This window comes from Pristis pectinata, chromosome 18 (genome assembly GCF_009764475.1).
Source record: "Pristis pectinata isolate sPriPec2 chromosome 18, sPriPec2.1.pri, whole genome shotgun sequence".
Lineage (NCBI taxonomy): Eukaryota > Metazoa > Chordata > Chondrichthyes > Rhinopristiformes > Pristidae > Pristis > Pristis pectinata.
In genome coordinates this window covers 6,211,629-6,232,265 of record NC_067422.1, presented here as the reverse complement: position 1 = coordinate 6,232,265, position 20,637 = coordinate 6,211,629, and the positions used below count along the sequence as shown (strand labels likewise).

Genomic DNA, 20,637 nt, shown 5'->3' with positions numbered 1-20,637 from the left:
ATCCCCACATGATCACAATGACACTGCCTCTGAAGAGGACCAAGGAGATTGGGGTAAAAAAAGACAATGTGGATGGAAAAGATGAAATAGATAACACAAAAATAAGACTCAGCAAAAACAGCACCGGGAGCAGTAGTGCTGGCAAACCATATTCCAGGAAGCTGAGAGCAGTGATACCAAAGGTGAAACTCACCAACCCTGGGAACTTGAATCAGTGCAGAGCTCCTTGCACCCCAGCTCAAGAATCCAGGAGCAACATTGTGAAGAGTGAGATATCTCAACTCCAGTAATCTGGGAATGACACTGTGAAGAGCAAGATATCCCAGCTCCAGAATCCAGGAGCAACATCATGAAGAGCGAGGCATCCCAGTTCCGGGAATTTAGGAGCAATATAGAAGAGCAAAGAAATCCAGCTCCAGGAATCTGCCATTTACTGTATACTTCCCTCTTACATTTGACCTCCTAAAGTGCAACACCTCATACTTGTTTCTGTGGCCAGGAGCGAGACTCCAAGATGGAATGTCACCTTCCTGGTGTCAGGGTCAAGGATGTCTCTGAGCGGGCACAGGACATTCTGAAAGGGGAGGGTGAGCTGCTAGAGGTCATGGTCTTTATTTGTACTAATGACATAGGCAGGAAGAGAGATGAGGTCCTGCAAACTGAATTTAGGGAGTTAGGCAGAAAGTTAAACAAGACCACTAGGATGTAATCCCAGGATTAGTTCCTGTGCCACGTGCTAGTTGGGCAAGAAATAGGAAGCTAGTACAGTTAAATGCATGGCTGAGAAGCTGGTGCAGGAGGGAGGGCTTCAGGAACATAGATCTTGGGCTCTCTTCCAGGGCAGGTGGAACTTGCACAAGGACAGGTTGCACCTAAACTGGAGGGACAACAATATCCACACACACATGTTTGTTATTGCAACTTGAGGTGGGAACCAGAGCAGAGGTTAGGTCAAATAAGTCTGAAAGGAAGGACAGGCAGTGCTAGGTTAATGAACACTGTTGGGCTGATGGACTGAGGCAGATTTACTTCACTGCAATGAGTATTACAGGTAAAGCAGATAACTTGGGCATGGATTAAGCATATGGAACTATAATGTCATAGCCATTACAGAGACTTGGTAGAGGAATGGGCAGGACTGGCAGCTCAACATACCGGGATTCTAATATTTCAGACACGAGAGGGATGTAGAGCTGAGGGAGCTACACTACTATTTCAGAGAAAGTGTCACGGTGGCACTTAGAGAGGACATTCAGTGAGGCAATATGAGTAGAGCTCAGGAATATGAAAGGTGCAATCACCATTATGGGATTAGAAATGATGGGAAAGTGGCCTCCTTGTGTTGGGAAGTGAACCTAGCCAGGTGATCGGATTTTAATCGGGAGGGCATTTTAAGTACAATAATCACAACCCCGTAAGTTTTCAGATAGTTATAAGGGTAAGGCTAGACCTCGGGGGGGGGGGGGGGGGGCGGGGGTGCTAAATGTGCTTGAAGGAGGAATAAAGAGAATCTCAAGGCATTTTATATACACACATTAAAAACAAAAGGGTAAGCTCTTGATAATAAAGGACAATAATTTACCTACAACCAATGGGAACCTTTCCGGCCTGTAGTTACTAGATCTATTCCTTTCCACCCTTTTAAACAATGAATTACATGAACAGTCTTCCAGTTCTCCAGCACTGTTATGGGTAAAGATTAGAAAGTGATGCAGATTTTTGGCTATTTCCTCCTTTGTTTCTTGAGTCTGGAATACATTTCCAAACATGCTGGACATCTTAATATTTCCTCTATTTTCCAAATCCTATATTTGATAGACTTTTCCCCTTAATTTCCATGTCTACATCATCCCCTCTTCTCAAAGTAGACCCATGACTTCTAGTTTCACTCTCAGGTCCCCTTTCAGATCTTTAATATACCCAGTCTTTTTATAATCTTCCATTTTGTTTATATAAAACATGTCACAATTTCCAGCAACAGCAACATTATCACATCCCTGTCACCCCACACATGAAGGACTACATTCAATCGGAATTCACTTTTCAAATTATTATTCAGCTATGGTGTGGTGTCTGCTTGAGCTTAGATGCCAGTTGCTTAAAAAAAGTTTCTGGACAAAACTATGGTTTGAAAAATACAGATGTTAGCTTCATTTTTTTCTTTTGACATTCTGAAATGTGTTTGAAGTACGAGAGATAGAAAGGTCCTGACAGTTCATTAAGTTGAAAAGGATCACCACCAGGAACTCGAGAGTTGCATTGAATTGTATTGCAAGATTAATTTGCATATCACCTAAAACACGTGTAAAATGGGAATAGTGTTCAGGGTTGGTTAGATATCAGAGATCTGTTTAAAAACCCATTTTGGATGAAGACTACCACATTGAATGGGGAGCAGCAGCTAAGAATGAAACATCTGGATTTGATGGCTCATTTTTCTACATTTCAAGAATGAATACTTGAGGATATTGCACCAACAACTGAAATACTGAGAAGAGCACATGAAGGAGGACTCTCTTCATTCGTATCAAATGTATCAATTTCCAAGCCCCTCAAGGTGGCTAAACATTTAGGAACACTTATCTGAAATCCACAAAGCATCTCTTTCATGGTTTGTGGAGGGATGTGTAAGAATGCCATACATCTCACCACACCACACCACACCACCCATCCCTCAAGACTGTAAAGAAATGCAGAAGGTTCATTGACCTGACTAAAGCAAGCAAGGTTAAAATGTAGAATTCTAGGGCCCCCAGTTGTGACGGCAGGTAAACAAACATCTAAAATAGGAATCAGGCAAGAATAAATTAACACCATCACTGACTACAAAGGGAATTAATGAACTGTAGTCTGTTTTGCTGCTTCGTGAAAGAATAAACATTTACTTACTTCACTGATAGGATTTGACCCAGCAGAGCAAGAACATTGCCATCAATCAACCTGCCTACATCATTAAGGTTCACAAGAATGGCTGCTTGGGTCAAACATTTTGAAAACTTAACCCTAATATGAATCACAATGTCCAGAAAAGGATGGTAAATTAGGAGTAACACACAAATTGCTGGAAGAACTCAGCAGGTCAGGCAGCATCTATGGAGGGAAATACAATCATCATTTCAGGTTGAGGCCCCTCATCAGGACTGGAGTTTATTAGGAGTACTTTCTTTGAAAAAATACAAATGCAACAAATTTGGAATCCTCTAGATACAATGTAAATGTTAATATATCTAATAAATGAAATACAACCAGAAATATTGATTAAATTATTTCTAATCCACATTGATAGGGTTGGTTACAAATGTGAAATTGTGGGAGATCTCTCCATTTCAGCATTGCAAAACATTCTCATATTCTTAAGGTAATGAGGGCTGATTAACTATCTGATTACATGAGGGTGTGACTCTTATAGACTTATCAAAAAGGAAATTAGATTGATTCATGTACCAGCAGGTGCAGGTCTCTTATGATGATTAATCTAGTGAGTAATGAACAATTGAACACAATAAAATGATTAATATTCCATTTAATATGACTGACCTGGACGCTACTTAAACACAATTCCTAATACAAATCACACTAAGTATGTCACAGTCCATCAGGCTTCTTGCAGATTGAGGCTTAAAATGCACTGTGGGGAGCTGTGTTTTCCACCTAAATGTTTTGTCATTGCACTATGCTGCAGGTGTTGAAGCAAACATTTTACCTGGCAGCTGGAACTCTAACCATGCCCAGGGAATCATAACAAAGGAATATCATAGCAGAAATGCAAGGTACTCCAAGTACTGAAGCTCTGAAATATCAGAAAATTTAGAGACACCCATTACATCAGCACCTTTTCCCCAGTTCTAAGTGGTCACCAACTTAAAGTAACTGAATTTCTTTTCACAATTGCCCAACCTACTGAATATTTGCAGCATTTTTCATTGCAACACAGTAAAAACCCTATCAAGATAATTAACAATCTGCATTGCCTCCAACAGTCCTTTTGTTTTTTTTCATTATTCTAAAACATGCAAATGTTGCTGTGCTCATATGTAGCCCAAGATGGTGGAGCTCCTGACTTAATTGCTAAAGCCTACATGTTGAATTTTTTTTTCATCTCTAGGTGGGGAGCTCCAGGACTACAAAATGCTTAACGTGCATCATTGGTTGAGTCTGGATGGTACATGATTTAAGGGCATATGTGGGTGGAAGTTTTACCCTCACACGACCTTGGATCTTCGAAAGGCATTGAACTTTACAATTATTTTTTGCAATCATGCAAGCAGAAAATATTTCACTGAACAGCTGATGTGCCCTGTAGATAGTGGAAAGGTTTTTCTTAAAGAATAGAGCCAGGGGAAGAACTCGCCACAATAGTTTGGCTCTTAAACTATTGTCAGAACCAGCATTTGAATGGCAGTAATATTAAGAGTCCTGAAGGCAGCCATTTCCTGGCCTATACAGTACAAATCTTATTTATTGTGAACATGAAAAGGTGTATTCTAAAGTTGAGAATTTCACATTGTCTTAAAAGACTGAGTTGATAAATACAAAAATATTTTGATTTTCAAGTAGAGAGCACTGTCAAGATCTCCAGTTGATATCAAATCTAGCATAGTACATTTAGATGCAAGTATCCTTCTAAATCCTTTGCAAATTTAGATATCAAATCTATTTGCATCAGCACACTGATTAGTTATTTAGCAAGTACTAGATACCAGTTAGGGTTGAAATTATGGCAGGTTGACGTCACAATTGATGCCCAGTTAATTCCAACTCATCACATTTTGATCTATTCAAGCTGAAACTATGCCCACATAAAGAATCAGGTTACTGTAGACCAAATGGTATTTACACCATGGACCCATTAATTTGGAGTAGCAATTTCAAGATATTAACCTGCAATTCCCATTACTTAAGATTAAGAATTTAGTTTTGATTACTACAATCAACACTAGAGGCAAAGTGTAGTATGCCTGGGCCAACAATTTGAAAAAAAGTTGGTTCTGGCAAATAATCCTCTTAATATCAAACCATTTCTATTAAATGCTCAACCTCTCAAGGTTGCAGTAAATTGACAACAATCCATTTCAGAAATCTACCTCTGCATTCCACCACATGCAAGAGACAAAGGATAATTAATACTATTTCCAAGAAAGATTATGCATCATTTAAAACAGATTTGGTTTTTAGCTTCCTGTCAAATGGGATGATCCAGAAAAAGCAATGTAGCATGGGGAGGTTATTAGAGTTTAGCAGTAATTACAAGGTTAAAAGATGTGACAGGAAGCTAGGATTAATGTCTTTTAAAGTGTCCCTAAGATCTTGCATTAGAAGTTCAAACTTAATTTGTCATTTTGCTAGAGAATGGCTTAAAATGAACTTGTGGCATGGACAGAATTCCCTTCCAATTGGCAAGTCCCTGTGTCTGCATGGGTTTCCTCCAGGTGCTCCAGTTTCCTCTCACATTCCAAAGATGTACGGGTTAGTAGGTTAACACAGGTGTAACTGGGCAGCGCAGGCTCATAGGACCGGAAAGGCCTGTTACTATGCTGTATAAATAACTTTTTTTTTAAACAGCCAATTTCCCAGACACAATTGGTACAAGTCTGTTTCGTAACAATGCACAACAGATGTGCTGCTACTGGTTGAATCAGTGTGCAAAAAGTTTCCCAGTCTTAAATTTACCTTTCACACAGCCATAGTTTAAGTTAAATCTGGATTTATATTTTTGTGATACATTTGTCTCACCCAAAGGTAATTCCCAGTTTCAAATTTGTAGCAATTAATCAGTACGAGAACGTAACCACAAATTAGGGTGCTGACCGTTAATTCAGAACAAGCAATTGTGTAAACTGGTGTATTCTTAATTATGTACAATAGAATCAAAATTTTAATTTTTATTTAAAATGACACTTTGGCAGTTACATACATACAGAACTCCAAGACTTTCAAACTTCCATATTGGAAGGACATGCATCTTTACATACACTGTGGTACTTTATGCATAAGTTAAACTTGTATAATATTAATCTGCCATTCTAATAGAAAAAGACTAACAAAAATTTTCCAAGGAATGTAAAGTAACAAAAAATTAAATAATGGGGAAAGTGCACCAATCCTACTGCTGCACTGCAGTCTTTCTTGGAATATCAATGGTTTCTAATATTAAAGAACTTCCTCATCCTCTCAAACAAAAAAGTTACAGTACAAGTCAGAAGAGAATGAAAAACTCAACATCTAGTTCAATAAGTTATTTCTGCATTCCACCATATGTAAGAGGCATAGGATAACCAGTCTGTGTCTGGAAACCCATTCCCATCAAAGGTGGAGGTGGATACTGGTACTGAGCCCCCACAGACTGTTGACCAATGCCATTGCTCTGCATGGCATTAGTACCAGAATGACCACTTCCAAATTGCTGGACCTTGCTACCGACAGCCTTGTAACCATTTTGACTCTGACTGCCAAATGCACTGGTTCCCTGGTTTACAGATCCTGGATAACTGGAATTTCCAAACCGAGATAGACTTGGAAAACTGTTCGTGGAGCCAAATTTCCCAGAAACAAAGGCAGTTTGGTTAGCAGAGGCAAAAGTCTGTGTAAAACCATTCTCTCTGCCTCCTGGTCCATATACCCTGTCCAAACTATCCCTATTCCTAAAACCATTGTAGCCCCCAATCCTGTTGGAACCAGAGAATCGGTCTCTTCTATCATCACGGCGATCATCTTTATAGCCACCTCTACTCCTGGAACGACCTGTTCAATTAAGACAAACAATTACTGATTGTGACTAGCATAATCATTAATTACATGCAGATTACTTATGACATCAAACATCATGCCCCCTCACTCTCTCAATTGGCTGGTTCAGGTTTGACCACATTTTATGACAACCCAGACTAGGATTTCCAGTTTTACTCCCTTCCACAAAACCACAACTGTTTTAAACACAGGCTTATTTCAGATGGCCATGTTGCAATTTAATCTGGTCAGCCATCCTTTCTTCATAGATATCTATACAATGAAGGACTGCATTTTATATTCAATCCTCAAATTGTTTTCCAATCACCATACACAAACATTACAAGGCAAGTAATATCTCATTTCATGCTTCCAAACTCACCCACTGCACTTTTCATCCTGGTTATCACACAAATCTTACTCTTTAATCCTCTACATCCCTTACTTTAAACTCATATTAGAAGCCTTATATAATGAAGGCCAATAATGAAATTCAGTTCAACTAGATGCAAACTGCAAATTGTGTTTAGTAAAATTTTAACAATTACCTGAACCTCTGTCTTCTACCATCTGAATTAGCTTTGGGTTGATGGCCTGATTTGCCTCACGAAGCACAGAGATAAGGTCATTTGCTTGCTTTATGTTGCCAGGAGTAAAGAACGTGTAAGCGGTGCCAGTTTTGGAACTGCGGGCAGTTCGCCCAATGCGGTGAATATAGTCTTCAGAGGAGTTAGGGTAGTCATAATTGATGACAAATTTCACATCTTCAACATCTGTAAAGTGTTGCAGTGTTGCAAAAGCAGGTGCATATTATGCACACCACAACAGTCAGATCAAAAACAGAAGTTAGCAAGTGAGCAACCAGCTGCAGCATCAATGACTGTAAAGCAAATGTTAAAACAACCCTTAGTTCAAACCCTGCGGGAATACTACTGTGGGAAGAGAAAACAATGCACACTCCCCTTAAAAAAGAGAACAACCCAAAATCAGAGAGATATTTTGAGATCTTACCATTGGGAGTATGCATTCACTAGTCCATTCCCAAGTCAGCGAACTCCCCACATGTTATCAAGTGACATCCGGATGCTTCTATACAGTTGGGGCCACTTTGTACATTGTTGCCTCTTCATGTGCCATTCAGGACCTTAGAACAGTCAGGCAAGGTCCTTCCTACACATTCATGAGAAGCTCAGGATTCAGGCCACACTGCATGTCTTGCCAAGACCAAAATAGACTACAATTAAACAGAGCCCAATGGACACCTATATCCCCAGTACCTCCCTACTCAGGTTTTCCTTTTGACATCTTGTCTAGGCAAGCACTTCTAAGAAGCCAGTGTTCACTTGAGAAAATGTCTCTGTTTGGCAGGTCCTGACATGACTAATGTACACTAGGTGAGGGAGGAACTTCAAAAATTACGAGGGCATTACGCTGCTAGATTCAATGTCATCTAAAACTGGGATCTACCAATCTTTCACTAACTTGTGCCAGTACTCACCACCAATTTCTGGGAAGGATCTTACCGAGGTTAACTTGGCTCTCCATTTTAAAAAAAACATGAAGCAATGAACAAAGTTTAACAATATGACACTTGTTCGGCACACCACTATTTTGGTAAACTCACTAACTTAAAAAAAAAATAATTTAGCTAAGTAAAATGGGGAAAATGAAACCAGGGCATAATGCTGAGTGACCATAACAAAAAAGGAACCAAAGATTTAATGAGTGGTAAGTGCTTCACGTCATCCAGGGCGAGAACAGATTTTAGGGTGGCGGGTAAATGTTGATCATTCCGCCTTTTGAAGATTACTGGCACAATGCTCTCTGTTCAGCATCTTTGTATTCGACTGGGTAGCTGCCAGCCGATCACATCGATTTGTCCTCCTTCCCCCTCTCGAGTCCTCGAACTGTCATGCCTAGGCCCTGCCACAAAGACTGCACCTTTACACAACTTAGAAAAAAAATGCAAAGACATGTTAAAGAAAGCAATGGTATACTTTCTTTAAATCTTTGAATAAAGTGGAGAAAAGTCACAAGTTGGATTGGCATTACTAACCTAAACCTCTGGAAGCAACATCTGTCGCAATAAGGATTGGTGCTTTGCCTGACCGAAACTCTAATTGGGGGGGAAAAAAAAGAAAAAAAAGTTAAGACTGTGCATATTCAGAAATGCTTAAAAGATGAAGCTCAAGCTAGAGAATCACTTACCATTTAGAACCCAGTCACGCTCTGGTTGACTCTTGTCACCATGAATGCACATTGCTGGCCACCTACAACAGGAAAGGTGATACAATGTGAAATTATCCAGATATGGAAAGAAACAAATTTCTAAACTTCATCTTGCAATCTAACAATTTGAACCCAGCAGTTTCATTTCTCAGGCATGGTGATTTCAAGCTGTTAGAAACTAGATGCATGGTACATGAATAATTTGTAGAATCTTTCTTCACACCAGCCCCATATTATCTAATTACATAGCTACATGCATTGCTCCCAGTATTCAGCAAATACATGATTTAGCAAAGTTCAAAGTGCATCAGCATTAAACCTCCTGCTAATTTTGTCACTATTGCTAACCATAACAAAAATTCTATTCAATGCTATAGGACACAATGCATCTGCTGAGGACTTTATTTTATAGTGGTCCACAATGGCATGCTTTCCAGTCTCCAATGTTGGATACCACTCATAAGCAGTTGTGCATAATATTCAAGCTGTTCAAGACTATTTAAAATCTAATTATCCTATAGTTTGTACCACTGCCAGCCCCCAAAAAGAGGTTTATACTAGTTAAGCATTTGTAACATCTTTACACAGAACGTACCTAAACAATTGCAAATGAACTTAATATCATGAAAAGCCCTGAATGCAATAGTTATCAGGTAGTTTTCACCAAAATAACCTAATCAGCTGTTCAGATAATGTAGGTCTGTTAAGGATAGTAAGCATACATGGTCATATTTCAAAAATCTAACATTTTGACAGGTGAAACTAAGAGCTTCCTGCATGAATTCACTGTTTCAACATTAACTGCTCACCCATCTCTCCTCATTCGTCTTGTGAGCTCGTCACATCTTCGCTTTGTTTCCACGAAAATGATTGTTTTGTTTTCTTTTTCACTCATTATTTCCTCCATCAGCCTCAGCAATCTAATTTAAAGCAATAATCAAGTTATGGCAGTTATAAAAGTGATTACAAAAGTAGGCTGAAGATTTTGAGTCAAGTATTGAAGGCAAAATAAACAATTTGATAATCCAGTTTCACTTATGGTTAGATGTCCTCAGTGCAATACAGGTTTTTACTTGAACAGGTAAAGCCTGGCTTCAAAGCCAGCTCTATAGATCACAACTATATGGCATGCTTCATCATCAAAACAGAAAGATACCATTTGAATGCAAATACTCAAAATTACATGCATATTGGCCTTTCAAACAATTTGCTCCACCCACCCATGCCCCACTGACTGAACAGTACATGCTATTTCTGCAGAAGGATGAAATAAATGGAACTTATCCAAGGACCCTTCAAATCTCATGAAGATCATTGGGTTTCAGATCATATTCAAAATTCACAGCCTTGTAGTACTCATACTTTGAGTACTTTCAAGTACTGAGGAAAGCAAGCTAGAAATCACAAAGTTACATTTCTTGCTGCCAGGCCACTCCAATAGGGTAATTGGAGGGGAGGTGGAAGCTCAAGTACATGGGCTACATTAGACTCAAACAATTTTATAGATGGGAATGGAAAGTTTTCCCAAAGCTCAAAGGACAAGGTACCTGGACATGAATTTAAATACCAAGTTTCTTCCCCTTCTCCCCCCCCCCCCAAAAAAAAAGCAAAGATATTGGAGGGGGTAGGAAAAAAGTATATTCAGCAATGTGTAGCAATCAGACAAACATTAATATTCAAATTTCACTTACTTGTCATCCTTCTCAACCTCTTGGCATACATCTATAATCTGCAGGATGTTGTGATTAGCACTAAGTTCCAACGCACCAATGTTAATCTGAACATATTCCTTCAAGAAGTCTTCAGCCAATTGTCGGACTTCTTTAGGCCAGGTTGCACTCCACATCAAGGTCTGCCTGTCAGGCTAAAGAGAAAAAAAATTGGTCCAAAGAGTGGAAGGCAAAAATGCACCATAAGCATGCAAGCATGAGACATGGGGGGGGAAATTAATTTTTTAGCTGCACTTTGTGCCCATAAAAGGCATTAAAAATAGAGTAAAAGCAGGTGTAAATAGCTACTGCTGCATATTTGTCTTCAACGGTGGAGGTTTATGGAAGGGATGATTTTAGGAAAATATTAAGCTACATTTCATAAATCAAAGAGGCTGGACAAAATGCTTTGAGTATTTGGATACAACATTAAGGGCTCAGGGGCATGCCATTGTTACAGCAAAAAAAATATAAAGACACTGATGGCTTTATTGTGAAAATTCACACAAGGACTATCTAGCTGCTCTACAGCGACACTACTGGCCAATTAATGAATAGCAACAGTTGTAACCAGCTTCAAAATGGCTTTCAACAGATCAATTAGTCAGACATTTTGAATGAAAAACAAACATTTAAGATGCAAGCGTATTATATTAGAAGAATTCAAAACACTTACCCTAATTTGCTCAACAATTTTCCGGATCTGCGGTTCAAAGCCCATGTCAAGCATTCGATCTGCCTCATCAAGTACCAGATATGTACATCTTCTAAGATTAGTCTTGCCAGCTTCCAAAAAGTCTATTAATCTACCAGGTGTTGCAATACAGATCTCCACACCTATAATCAGAGAAGGTAGTTAAGTTATTTGAATAAAAGTACAGTGAAAATCCTGCAATTTATTTACAACATTAATGGCACAATACCTCTTTCAAGATCCCGAATCTGTGGACCCTTTGGTGCCCCTCCATAAATACATGTCGATTTTAGGCGGGATACTCTTCCATAATCATGTGCCACATGTTGTACTTGTTGAGCCAGCTCTCTTGTTGGTGCTAGTACTAAACACTAAGAAAAGTTTATAGGTTAATGTCAGTTTTCAATCCATTAACAATTTTTGCAATTCAAATAAAATGCAACTTACTATGGGACCATCACCACGTTCCAGGAAAGGCTGATGATTTATGTGAACGATAGCTGGCAACAAGTACTGCAAAGAAATTAAGAGATTGAATTATATTGTACATAAATTGCACAGGTCAAAAGGAGAATTTTGAAAATCAGTAATACAATTACCAAATTATTTAGAGCCAAAATCAAATTTACAGGAAGAATTCAAATACAATTACAAACATAAAATAACCTGTGTTATGCAATCAAATTCACTGTAGCCAAATTAGAAAAACCTTCCACAGTAACTTAAATTCCTGATGTCCCCAAGTACTTTACTACATTCCAACATACTGAAAAAGCACCCAAGCACCAAATAAGCAATGGATATTATTAGCATAGGAGCAAAGTGACGACATGTTCTGAGAACATCATTGCCTGAGAAAGAGTGGAGATTGGGGACCCCAGTTTTATGTCACAAGTGCCATCTTTTAGATGAGACTGCCACTGCAGTCCTCCCATTTCAGGATGGGAGATGCTAATGAATAAACAGATTAGTTTAATTATAGGAACTGCACTTGTGCAAAATTGAGATACTTCACAAAAGGACTGACAAAGTTTGAATGTTGAGCTACAAGGTTAAGGCAACAATAGGAGACTTGGTAAAATAGATGTTAAGGAGCACAAGGGGAAGAGCAGAGCCATACTAAATTTAGGGTTTTGCAGTTAAAGGACAGACACCAGTAACAGCAGTGAAAATTTAGGAAAAATCAGGAGGCCAAATTTGGAGAGACATCTGGCTGCAGGTCTGAACAAACTAAGAGATAGGCATAGATGGAAATGAGAACAAAACAAGACTTAAAATTAACCTGTTGCTAACTCAGTGCACATCAGCAAGCAGAGGCAAGGGGTGAACACAAGTTGGATACAAATAGCAAAGTTGTAGCCCCACAGGAGGGGTTCAAGAAGTCCCAAGAACATACTTAATGGCAAGTTTAGAGATAATATGACCATAGACACAGTAGCTGAGAAGAGTCAGACAATTTTTTTTTAGAGGGCAACTGCCTGCTTTGGTGATGGTACAGATCACATAACATGGTAAACACCAAGATTATACATAAGTTTGATTGTCCTTAATCAGAGGAATGGAAGTAGCAAGTAGGGAAATGAGTTTGTGGCAGAGTATTGGCTTTGATCTTAAACTGGGGAGAAAAGTTCTGTTTGTTCAGAACTGGCAAAGGTCATGGTGAGATAGCATGTGCAAACAGACTATTTTCCCCACCTCATAGGAAAAGCAGCATGAGAGAAAACAAGGAATTTGGGATAGATCCTTAGGGGTCACCAAAGGCAATGGTCAAAGCAGAAGTTACAAGTTCCTCTCCCATCTCAACTGGTTAAGTACAAGAACCAGATAAACATGATCCTGCCAATCCAAGTGACAAACTGGGGTGACACAATAACACAGCTGGTAAAATTGCTGCCTCACAGCTCCAGCAACCTCGGTTCATTTCTGTCCTCCAGTGCCATCTGTGTGAAGTATGCAAGTTTGCCTTCTGACTTTATGGGTTTTCTTCCACGTCACAGAGACATGCAAATTCTTAGATTAAATGACAAGTGTAAATTGTCCATAGTACACGGGCAAGTTAAACTGGGGCAAGGACAAAGTTGATGGAAACGTCAGGAGAATAATAATGGGTTTAGCAACGATGCTACTTGATGTTCAGCATGGACTCAGTGAGCCAAGTACCCATTTCCATGCTGTATGACCACGAGATAGAAGGGAGAATTGTGCAATCACAAAGGCTGCAATCAGGCGGACAGAAAAAAGGTACAGATTACCCCCTAACAGTCATACAGGCACCCCCCAAAGTACCACTATACTTACAGCGAGTGTTTTACCAGATCCAGTCTGAGCAATTCCAACCATATCCTTGCCACTAAGTGCAACAGGCCAGCCCTGTGCCTGAATAGCCGTTGGTTCTGTGAAATTCTGTTGCATTAAAACATCCAATACATATGCTGTAGAGAGAAAATTGAACTTGTTCTTTAGAAGTCCAAGTTTGAATCACAAACATCAAATACGAAGCATTGCACTATGACATTCAGCGGGAAAATTTAACCTACTGGCAACTTTTTCCACTTCAAATTCTGGTCAACTACTTGAGCAGATTGGGGTAACCCCTAAAGCAACCTACTTTTCAACACCTTAAATAGTTCTGTGTTCTCTCAGCCTATGTACAGATTGCACCAGCGTACACCGAGATATCACCATGCCAGGTAACAAAACCTGCATCGCTTCAATTTGATATAGTTTACTGAATCTAAAAGATCTCACATTTAGTACTGAAACATCAAAAATCTCCAAACAGAACTATTCCATCAGATCCTGCTTTTGAAAATGGACGTGCTGATTTAGAGGTTACAACAGTACACTAAATCCAATTTGCTTTATTCATACAAACAGCTTACAATTTATGCAACCAAGTCTGAGGACAAGATAAACAAAGGGATCAGTTTCACTGAAGCCAGGTTTGTTTGCTTATAGAGTGGCAGACTGCAGATCCTTTAATGGATTAGTATTACATACTTACTTGGAAAACTTGCTTCGACAAAATTGAAAACTGGTTTTGGACAGCCAAGCCCTTTAACTGTGATTTCTTTGCTTCTTCTGTACTGTTCAATTTCTTGCTGCATTGGTTAAAATTACAAAATTTTAATACTTTATAAAATTCTGTCAATACAGATATCCTAACTTGTACACATTAGATATATGCAAACTGAAAATTAAAATAAGACCAATTTCAGTCCACGTCAATCGGAACCCAAACAAAAAGTGAAAGTTTCGAAAAAATTTATCACGGTTAGCGCTTGCGGCACTCGTTGAAAAGCTAATTTTCCTTCACGTGGGTAAGTTGACTGCCTTTCCTTCGTTCAGAAGAATGTCCACCAGGGGGAAACCAAACATTAGATTACAACATAAAGCTCAAACTTACTGAGATATCCGCTCAACAGCCATGTAGATTTCAGTAGGCGGCGAAAGACGACCATACGTCGGTGACTAATGGCATTTGAGTCATCCCATTAGAACAACCTTGGACCAGCCATAAGCGGCATGTACATGCGCCATCACAATATCAGCCACAACTTTGGCCGTATCTGGTTCCCAATTTTATAACAGACTTTATCCTCCCCATTCTAATGCTACTAGTACTAGGGGCACTGACATATGACCTTGTCTATTTCAGAGCATTGCGAACAAATTGAGAGGTTGTCAGCCAGCCATACCGGAGGTCGGTTCACCACGTCCATGTGCTCGACGTAGAAGTTCTTCTCGAACTTGGGCAGCTCGTTCAAGTCCCATTTCCTCTTCCTCAGCTTCTCCCCGGGCTGCCCAAACTTCCTACCGGCAACAGGCGCGTTTCGGCTGCCACCGAAGCGAGGTCCGCTCCCGAAGCTGCAAATTAGATACCTCACACTTACTCCAGGGGTTGGTATCAGAGCCGGGCAACTCCATGCGGCGCACATGGCCGGCTAGGGTAGAGAAGGTGGCGAGAGATCCATTTTGTCCCACCCGCCCCATCATTACAACCGACTCTCCCGGCCATTTTAGATAAACCGGTACGAGGAAGAAACCTGCCACACGAGGTCATATGGAAAATTGAAGATTTCTGTAATACGAATAGTAATTTTTTGCGGCGAGATTACAAAGGGTGAATATTTAAGCGGCTATTCGTTGGTCGAACCAAATTCCCACCTTTACAGAAACGCGCTGTCTTCACACAACCCCCATGAATCATACATTATTTAATTTTATTTTCCGTCTTTCACTGCTGCATCGTGTGTGTGTGTGTGTGTGTGTGTGTGAACGGACTGTAAGGCGGGCGGTCGCTCCCTCACCACCACCCGGCATTTTCCGACCATCAGAACGGAGCCGGGGTTTTCCCCCCCCCTCTCATTGAGCAGACGGATATCGGCTTTAAACCCCCCCCCCCCCCCAAAAAAAATCACTTACCCGCCACGGTCTCTGCTGCGATCACCTCTATCGTAACCAGGCATCATTGAAACGACGAGTGTTTCCAAGGTAGATGTGTAAGGAGCGGTGAGGATGACAAACACGAGGATGAATGAGGAGCTAAAATGCCGGCTCCTTGTCCGCCTTTAGTAAATGCCGGCGAGAGAGAGAGGGAGGAAGCCTCACCGCCCGGAACTCATTCCATCCTATCCCTCCGCAACCCCAAGCCTACCTCCCACCCACTCCTCCTTCTTCGCATCGCCACATTCCAATCCTCTTAACCGACTGCTTAAGAACCTAATCCGTTTTATTTTGCCTCCAAATGCATCCTCTCAGCCCGCCTCCCGACTCCTTTCGTTGAGGGGGGGGGGACTACTTTGTCACGCCGACGATTACAAATGAGCAAGAGGCTTTTTTTCCCCTTGACGACCAGATGACGTCAATCAAACTATAGGCGGGGAGACCTATAAACGAGGGCATCATGATAAAAGAACGTGAAAAAAAATATGTTATTCAAAGTGTTCGGTTTTTAAGTATTAAGATTTGGATGGGAAAGGTATAAAATTTTAAAAAAGCGCTTTCGGGCGATCGCCCTTGCTTGTGACGCAGTTGTGGGTGTGAGCGGTTGGTGACGCGGCGGTTGCAGCCAATCAGCACCGAGGAAGCGTTTAAATGTACAGGGTCCTCTGTGCATGGAAGTTGCACGAAAACACCATGGCTGAGGTGCAGTTAACGTGAGAAATCAACGGCCTGCTCTCCAAACCAGCTACCTCGCCGGAGGGGAGAACAATAACATCACCCTTCTTGAGCCAGGATGGAAATCCCTGATGAGAGAGGTAGGTTGCTGTTGACTGCCTCCACCAGTAGGCCAGCGTGTGACCTAGAAGATGCCACTGATAATGTTGTGTCTGTTTTCCATCTGAACTAATCTTCAGTCGTTTAAATCTTGTCATTTGCCTCATTTTTTTAAAATTTGTTATTGTATTTTTATTCTAAACAGTAGTTGACTAGATTTGGTTGTGTAAACCAGGAAGTGCTTTATCTCTGTCAGCTGTTCAGTGGCACTGTCAAGGTAACCAGAAACTTGTTTATAGACGCCAATAGAGGCGGTTAGAGCGAGAAAGGAGGGAGGGGAGGGGAGGGAGGGGAGGGAGGGGAGGGGAGGGAGGGGAGGGAGGGGAGGGGAGGGAGGGGAGGGAGGGGAGGGGAGGGAGGGGAGGGAGGGGAGGGGAGGGAGGGAGGGGGGGGGGTCTTGCCTAATACACACTTCGACTGCGTTGTTGTTGCTAATTTAAGTGATTCAATAAAATTGTCACTTGCAGCGTTAGGCTGACAATCTGTTTTTCTATTCCACTTTTAATACTGGCCCTTTGCTTATGCGTTAGTTTTGATCCTGCTTGGACTTTCGTCTGACAGCAGTAAGAAGGTTTTTTCAAAATTTCAGCCATGTGAGTTGTCAGTCAGATTAGAGTGGCGCATCGAAATGGAATCTTGCCTGGTTTAATACCCTGCTGCTTCTATTTGGGGGGTGGGTGAAACTGCGGTGATATTTTGCATTGGTTACCGAATTGAAATTGCTAATACAGGTCCGTGGCGCAGCATTCTGAATTTACCTCCTTGGTTTGGTTTATCGAGTGTTTATTATTACAATTCCATAGCTCGACATTTTGTTTTATTTCTATTTTTGGAACCAGATCTTTGTGATAGTGTTTAGAGTCCAGTGTAGCCTTCCAAAATGTACTGTTTGCGTTGTAACTAACTGCTGTAATGCACTTCTTGGAATAATGCGCCCGAAGATTCTGCATTTACCAATGGACTCTGAATTAACTTTATTGAAGTTGCTTAAATGATTGTGACGCAATTGCCGAATGTGCGATCACCATATGATAGTTACCACCTGATAAAGTTTGTCTTGTCTTTCCTAGATCATCTAGCTTTAATGTAGGGAGGCGAGTGTATCTGCTGTGATGCACAAGACGGTAATTGTATAGAATCAGATGGATGGATCATGGGGTCCTTTCCAGTCCACCATCATATCTTTAGTACATTTTCTGTTTGTTAATGGACAAATCCTTTTCATGGTTCCAAGAACGCTTCACACCTTTAAATGGAGATGTATATAGTTTAGTGGGAACTTGGATTTAAACTTGTACGTGGCTGATTAAGAGAAAAATAAAGATAAGCATTTGCGATTACTAGTAATACAGTTTTTTTACAAGCAAGAATGAATAAAATAGATTATGAAGATTAAATATCATAAAATCATAGTCTTGAAGTATGCATATTAGCAGAATAATGTATGAACACCTTTTTTCATTTTTATTCATAGATTTATCTCAAATTAATTTCTACCACACCCCTAGTTAGTGGCCAACACACTTTGCCGCTAAAACTAGAATTTTGCTCCCTGGCATTAGTTTTGTTTGCTGTAGATGCCTTTTTATTGGCCCTGAGGATAGGGAGGTGACTTGCTTTAATGCTTTGTCAATATCAATTTGAGAAAGATGCCAGATTGTGCATACAGATTATGTTATAAGCGTTGTTGGTCATTTCCTGGGTTTTTTTAAGTATGCTGTAATTGTGACAACAATTTATCATTAAAGGATGGACATAACCATATACTCTCGAGTGATTAGCTGTGGTTGCCGTTATGGTAATTTTCAGTAAATTGTGTTTTGTCATTAAAAACTGGAACTGGTATACCCAAGTGATTTCAAGAATGTAGTTCCATTGCTATATTCAAAAGGCTTAAATTGCATTTGTGCTGTACTGCATTTTAAATCACTTGCATGTTGGCCTTGATTTAATGTACAGCACTTTCACTTCTGAAGTTAGTTATGATTTTTTTTAAAACTCCCTCCCCCTCCAGAAATTCAACTCCACAATCTAGGCTAACACTCCCTTGGAATGCTGTACTGTTAGAGCTGCCATTTTTCACTTGTGTATATGTACTTTCAAATTATGAAAACATTACCTGATCATTTTTTTCACAGATGTTTGTGTGACTTGCTGGGCACAAATTGGCTGCTACATTTTTTCCTTTTCAGCAGTGACTAATCTGCATGGGGAAATCCCAGCTATGAACCTAAATACTCCCATTCTGCTACATTGCTGTGCGGTTTATGTAATTTACTTGGGATGACTTTATATACACACCCTTTGCACTTTAAGGTGGCTTGAAGCTCTGAAAGGTGTTGTATATGTTATGTTCTTTATTCACCCCATTATACATGTCAGACTTGCCTGTGCCAAGGTGTTATATGGTGGTAAAATTTCTGGTTTGTTTCATTAAGGGATGCAGTTTCCCCACTTATTTACATGCTGCAGCTTATGATGATATCCAAACTGGTTAAGAGGTCGGAGGAAGTTTGAGAATTTTGAGAAGCAGAGAAAGTGCCAACTGTTTGGGAGAAGGCTCTTGGCCAGAGATGGTGGTGAAGGTGGCAGAAGATTTCTACATGAGTAAATATTAATCATTATTTCATATTGGGCATTGAATAGGAAAAGGCACAAAGCAGGCGAAAGAGTTGCAAAGGTGGTCTGAGATTTCAGTTGCAAAAAGATAATTGGAATGCCTATCCTTCTGCACAATCTCGCTATATAGTGTAAGTAAGATAATGAGCAATACTTTTAAGTCATTACAAATATGAGTGTTCTATCTTTCGTAATAGTTTTATTGCTGACATTTAAACTGTAATACAAATGGGCCACCTATTCCAACTAGTCCATATTGGTGTTTGTCTGCACAAGCTTGTCCCTAATCCCATGTGGTTGCCCTGTTGGTGTGTAAACAATTTATGACAAGATCTTCTCTCCTTGTACACCTGGGAATTGAAATAAGAATGTAAACCAGGTGGCATTTTTTTTTCTTTCTCTTAACATAGAGTTGTACAACATGAAAATGGGCCCTTCAGCCCAACTCGTCTATGCCAATCGAGGTGCTTCCAGAGCTAGTCCCATTTGCCTGCATTTGGCCCATATCCCTCTAAACCTTTCCTATCCATGAACCTGTCCAAATGTCTTTTTAAATGTTGCATTTGTACCCACCTCTACCGCTTCCTCTGGCAGCTTGTTACACATACCCATCACCTTCTGGGTGGAAAACTTCCCCTTCCGGTTAGCTTTAGATCTTTCTCCTCTCACTTTTAAACTTATGCCCCCTAGTGTTAAACTCCCCTATTGTCGGGGAGGGGGAGGGGGGGAGACTGTGACCGTCCACCTTTATCTATGCCCCTCATGATTTTATGAACCTCCATAAAGTTACTCTTCAGCCTCCTTTGCTCCAGGGAAAACAGTCCCAGCCTATGCAATCTATCCATATAACTGAAGCCCTCCACTCCAGGCAACATCTTCTGAATCTTTTCTGCTCCCTCTCCAGCTTAATCACATCCTAAAGTATATGCTGATTGGTGGCTGACCCTTTGAGATGCATTGGGAAGAGACCAAGCAGTAAGGTCTGCCTTCAGGTTAACTTTGTTTGTGTCTGACCCTGAGAGATTAGAACAGGGTCTGGTCACTATAGGGGACTCTATAAACCTGGTAACCTCAGTCAGACAATTCAATAGCAACTCCAGGTGTTGTTGCATTGCCAATTGGCTTGGCTTATTGATGGGATCTGGAAGTAAAGACCTATGAATGGCAGTTGGATTCTCCCTGCTTAGTTGCAGGTAACTGTGAAAGTCAGTGCCCTTGGATGTACTTTGATGGAAGTTTCTAAAGCTTGTAAGTTGCATAGTTCTTTACCCAATTTTCCTGCAGGATTACCCTCCTACCCATCTTTTTGTTTGAAAGACTCTCAAAGACTTGCTGTACTAGACTCTGTTTCTTTGAGTTCAAGTAACTAATGTGTTTGAG

General features: G+C 40.4%; 2 protein-coding genes across 4 annotated transcripts in view; one reads left to right on the top strand and one right to left on the bottom strand.

The window, feature by feature from the left end:
* Positions 1 to 5,867: 5,867 nt before the first annotated feature.
* On the bottom strand, positions 5,868 to 16,058 carry ddx5 (DEAD (Asp-Glu-Ala-Asp) box helicase 5). Its single transcript, XM_052032795.1, has 13 exons — positions 15,784 to 16,058; positions 15,057 to 15,225; positions 14,363 to 14,459; positions 13,657 to 13,790; positions 11,806 to 11,871; positions 11,588 to 11,729; positions 11,341 to 11,501; positions 10,647 to 10,819; positions 9,765 to 9,875; positions 8,935 to 8,996; positions 8,783 to 8,842; positions 7,275 to 7,499; positions 5,868 to 6,741 (listed from the first exon to the last, which is right to left on the bottom strand). Exons 1-13 carry the CDS (start codon positions 15,828 to 15,830, stop codon positions 6,236 to 6,238), a joined length of 1,953 nt encoding a protein of 650 aa, XP_051888755.1. The 5' UTR covers positions 15,831 to 16,058; the 3' UTR covers positions 5,868 to 6,235.
* Positions 16,059 to 16,425: 367 nt separating this feature from the next.
* LOC127579750 (centrosomal protein of 95 kDa-like) overlaps positions 16,426 to 20,637 on the top strand; it is a 57,480-nt gene continuing 53,268 nt past the window's right edge. For 2 of the 3 annotated variants that reach the window (XM_052032632.1, XM_052032630.1), the window contains exon 1: positions 19,152 to 19,245. In XM_052032632.1, coding sequence (XP_051888592.1) covers positions 19,212 to 19,245 — 34 coding nt within the window. In that variant the 5' untranslated portion in view covers positions 19,152 to 19,211. Of the gene's footprint in view, positions 16,620 to 19,151; positions 19,246 to 20,637 lie in introns of those variants that run through there. The other variant, XM_052032631.1, reaches the window with a different exon arrangement.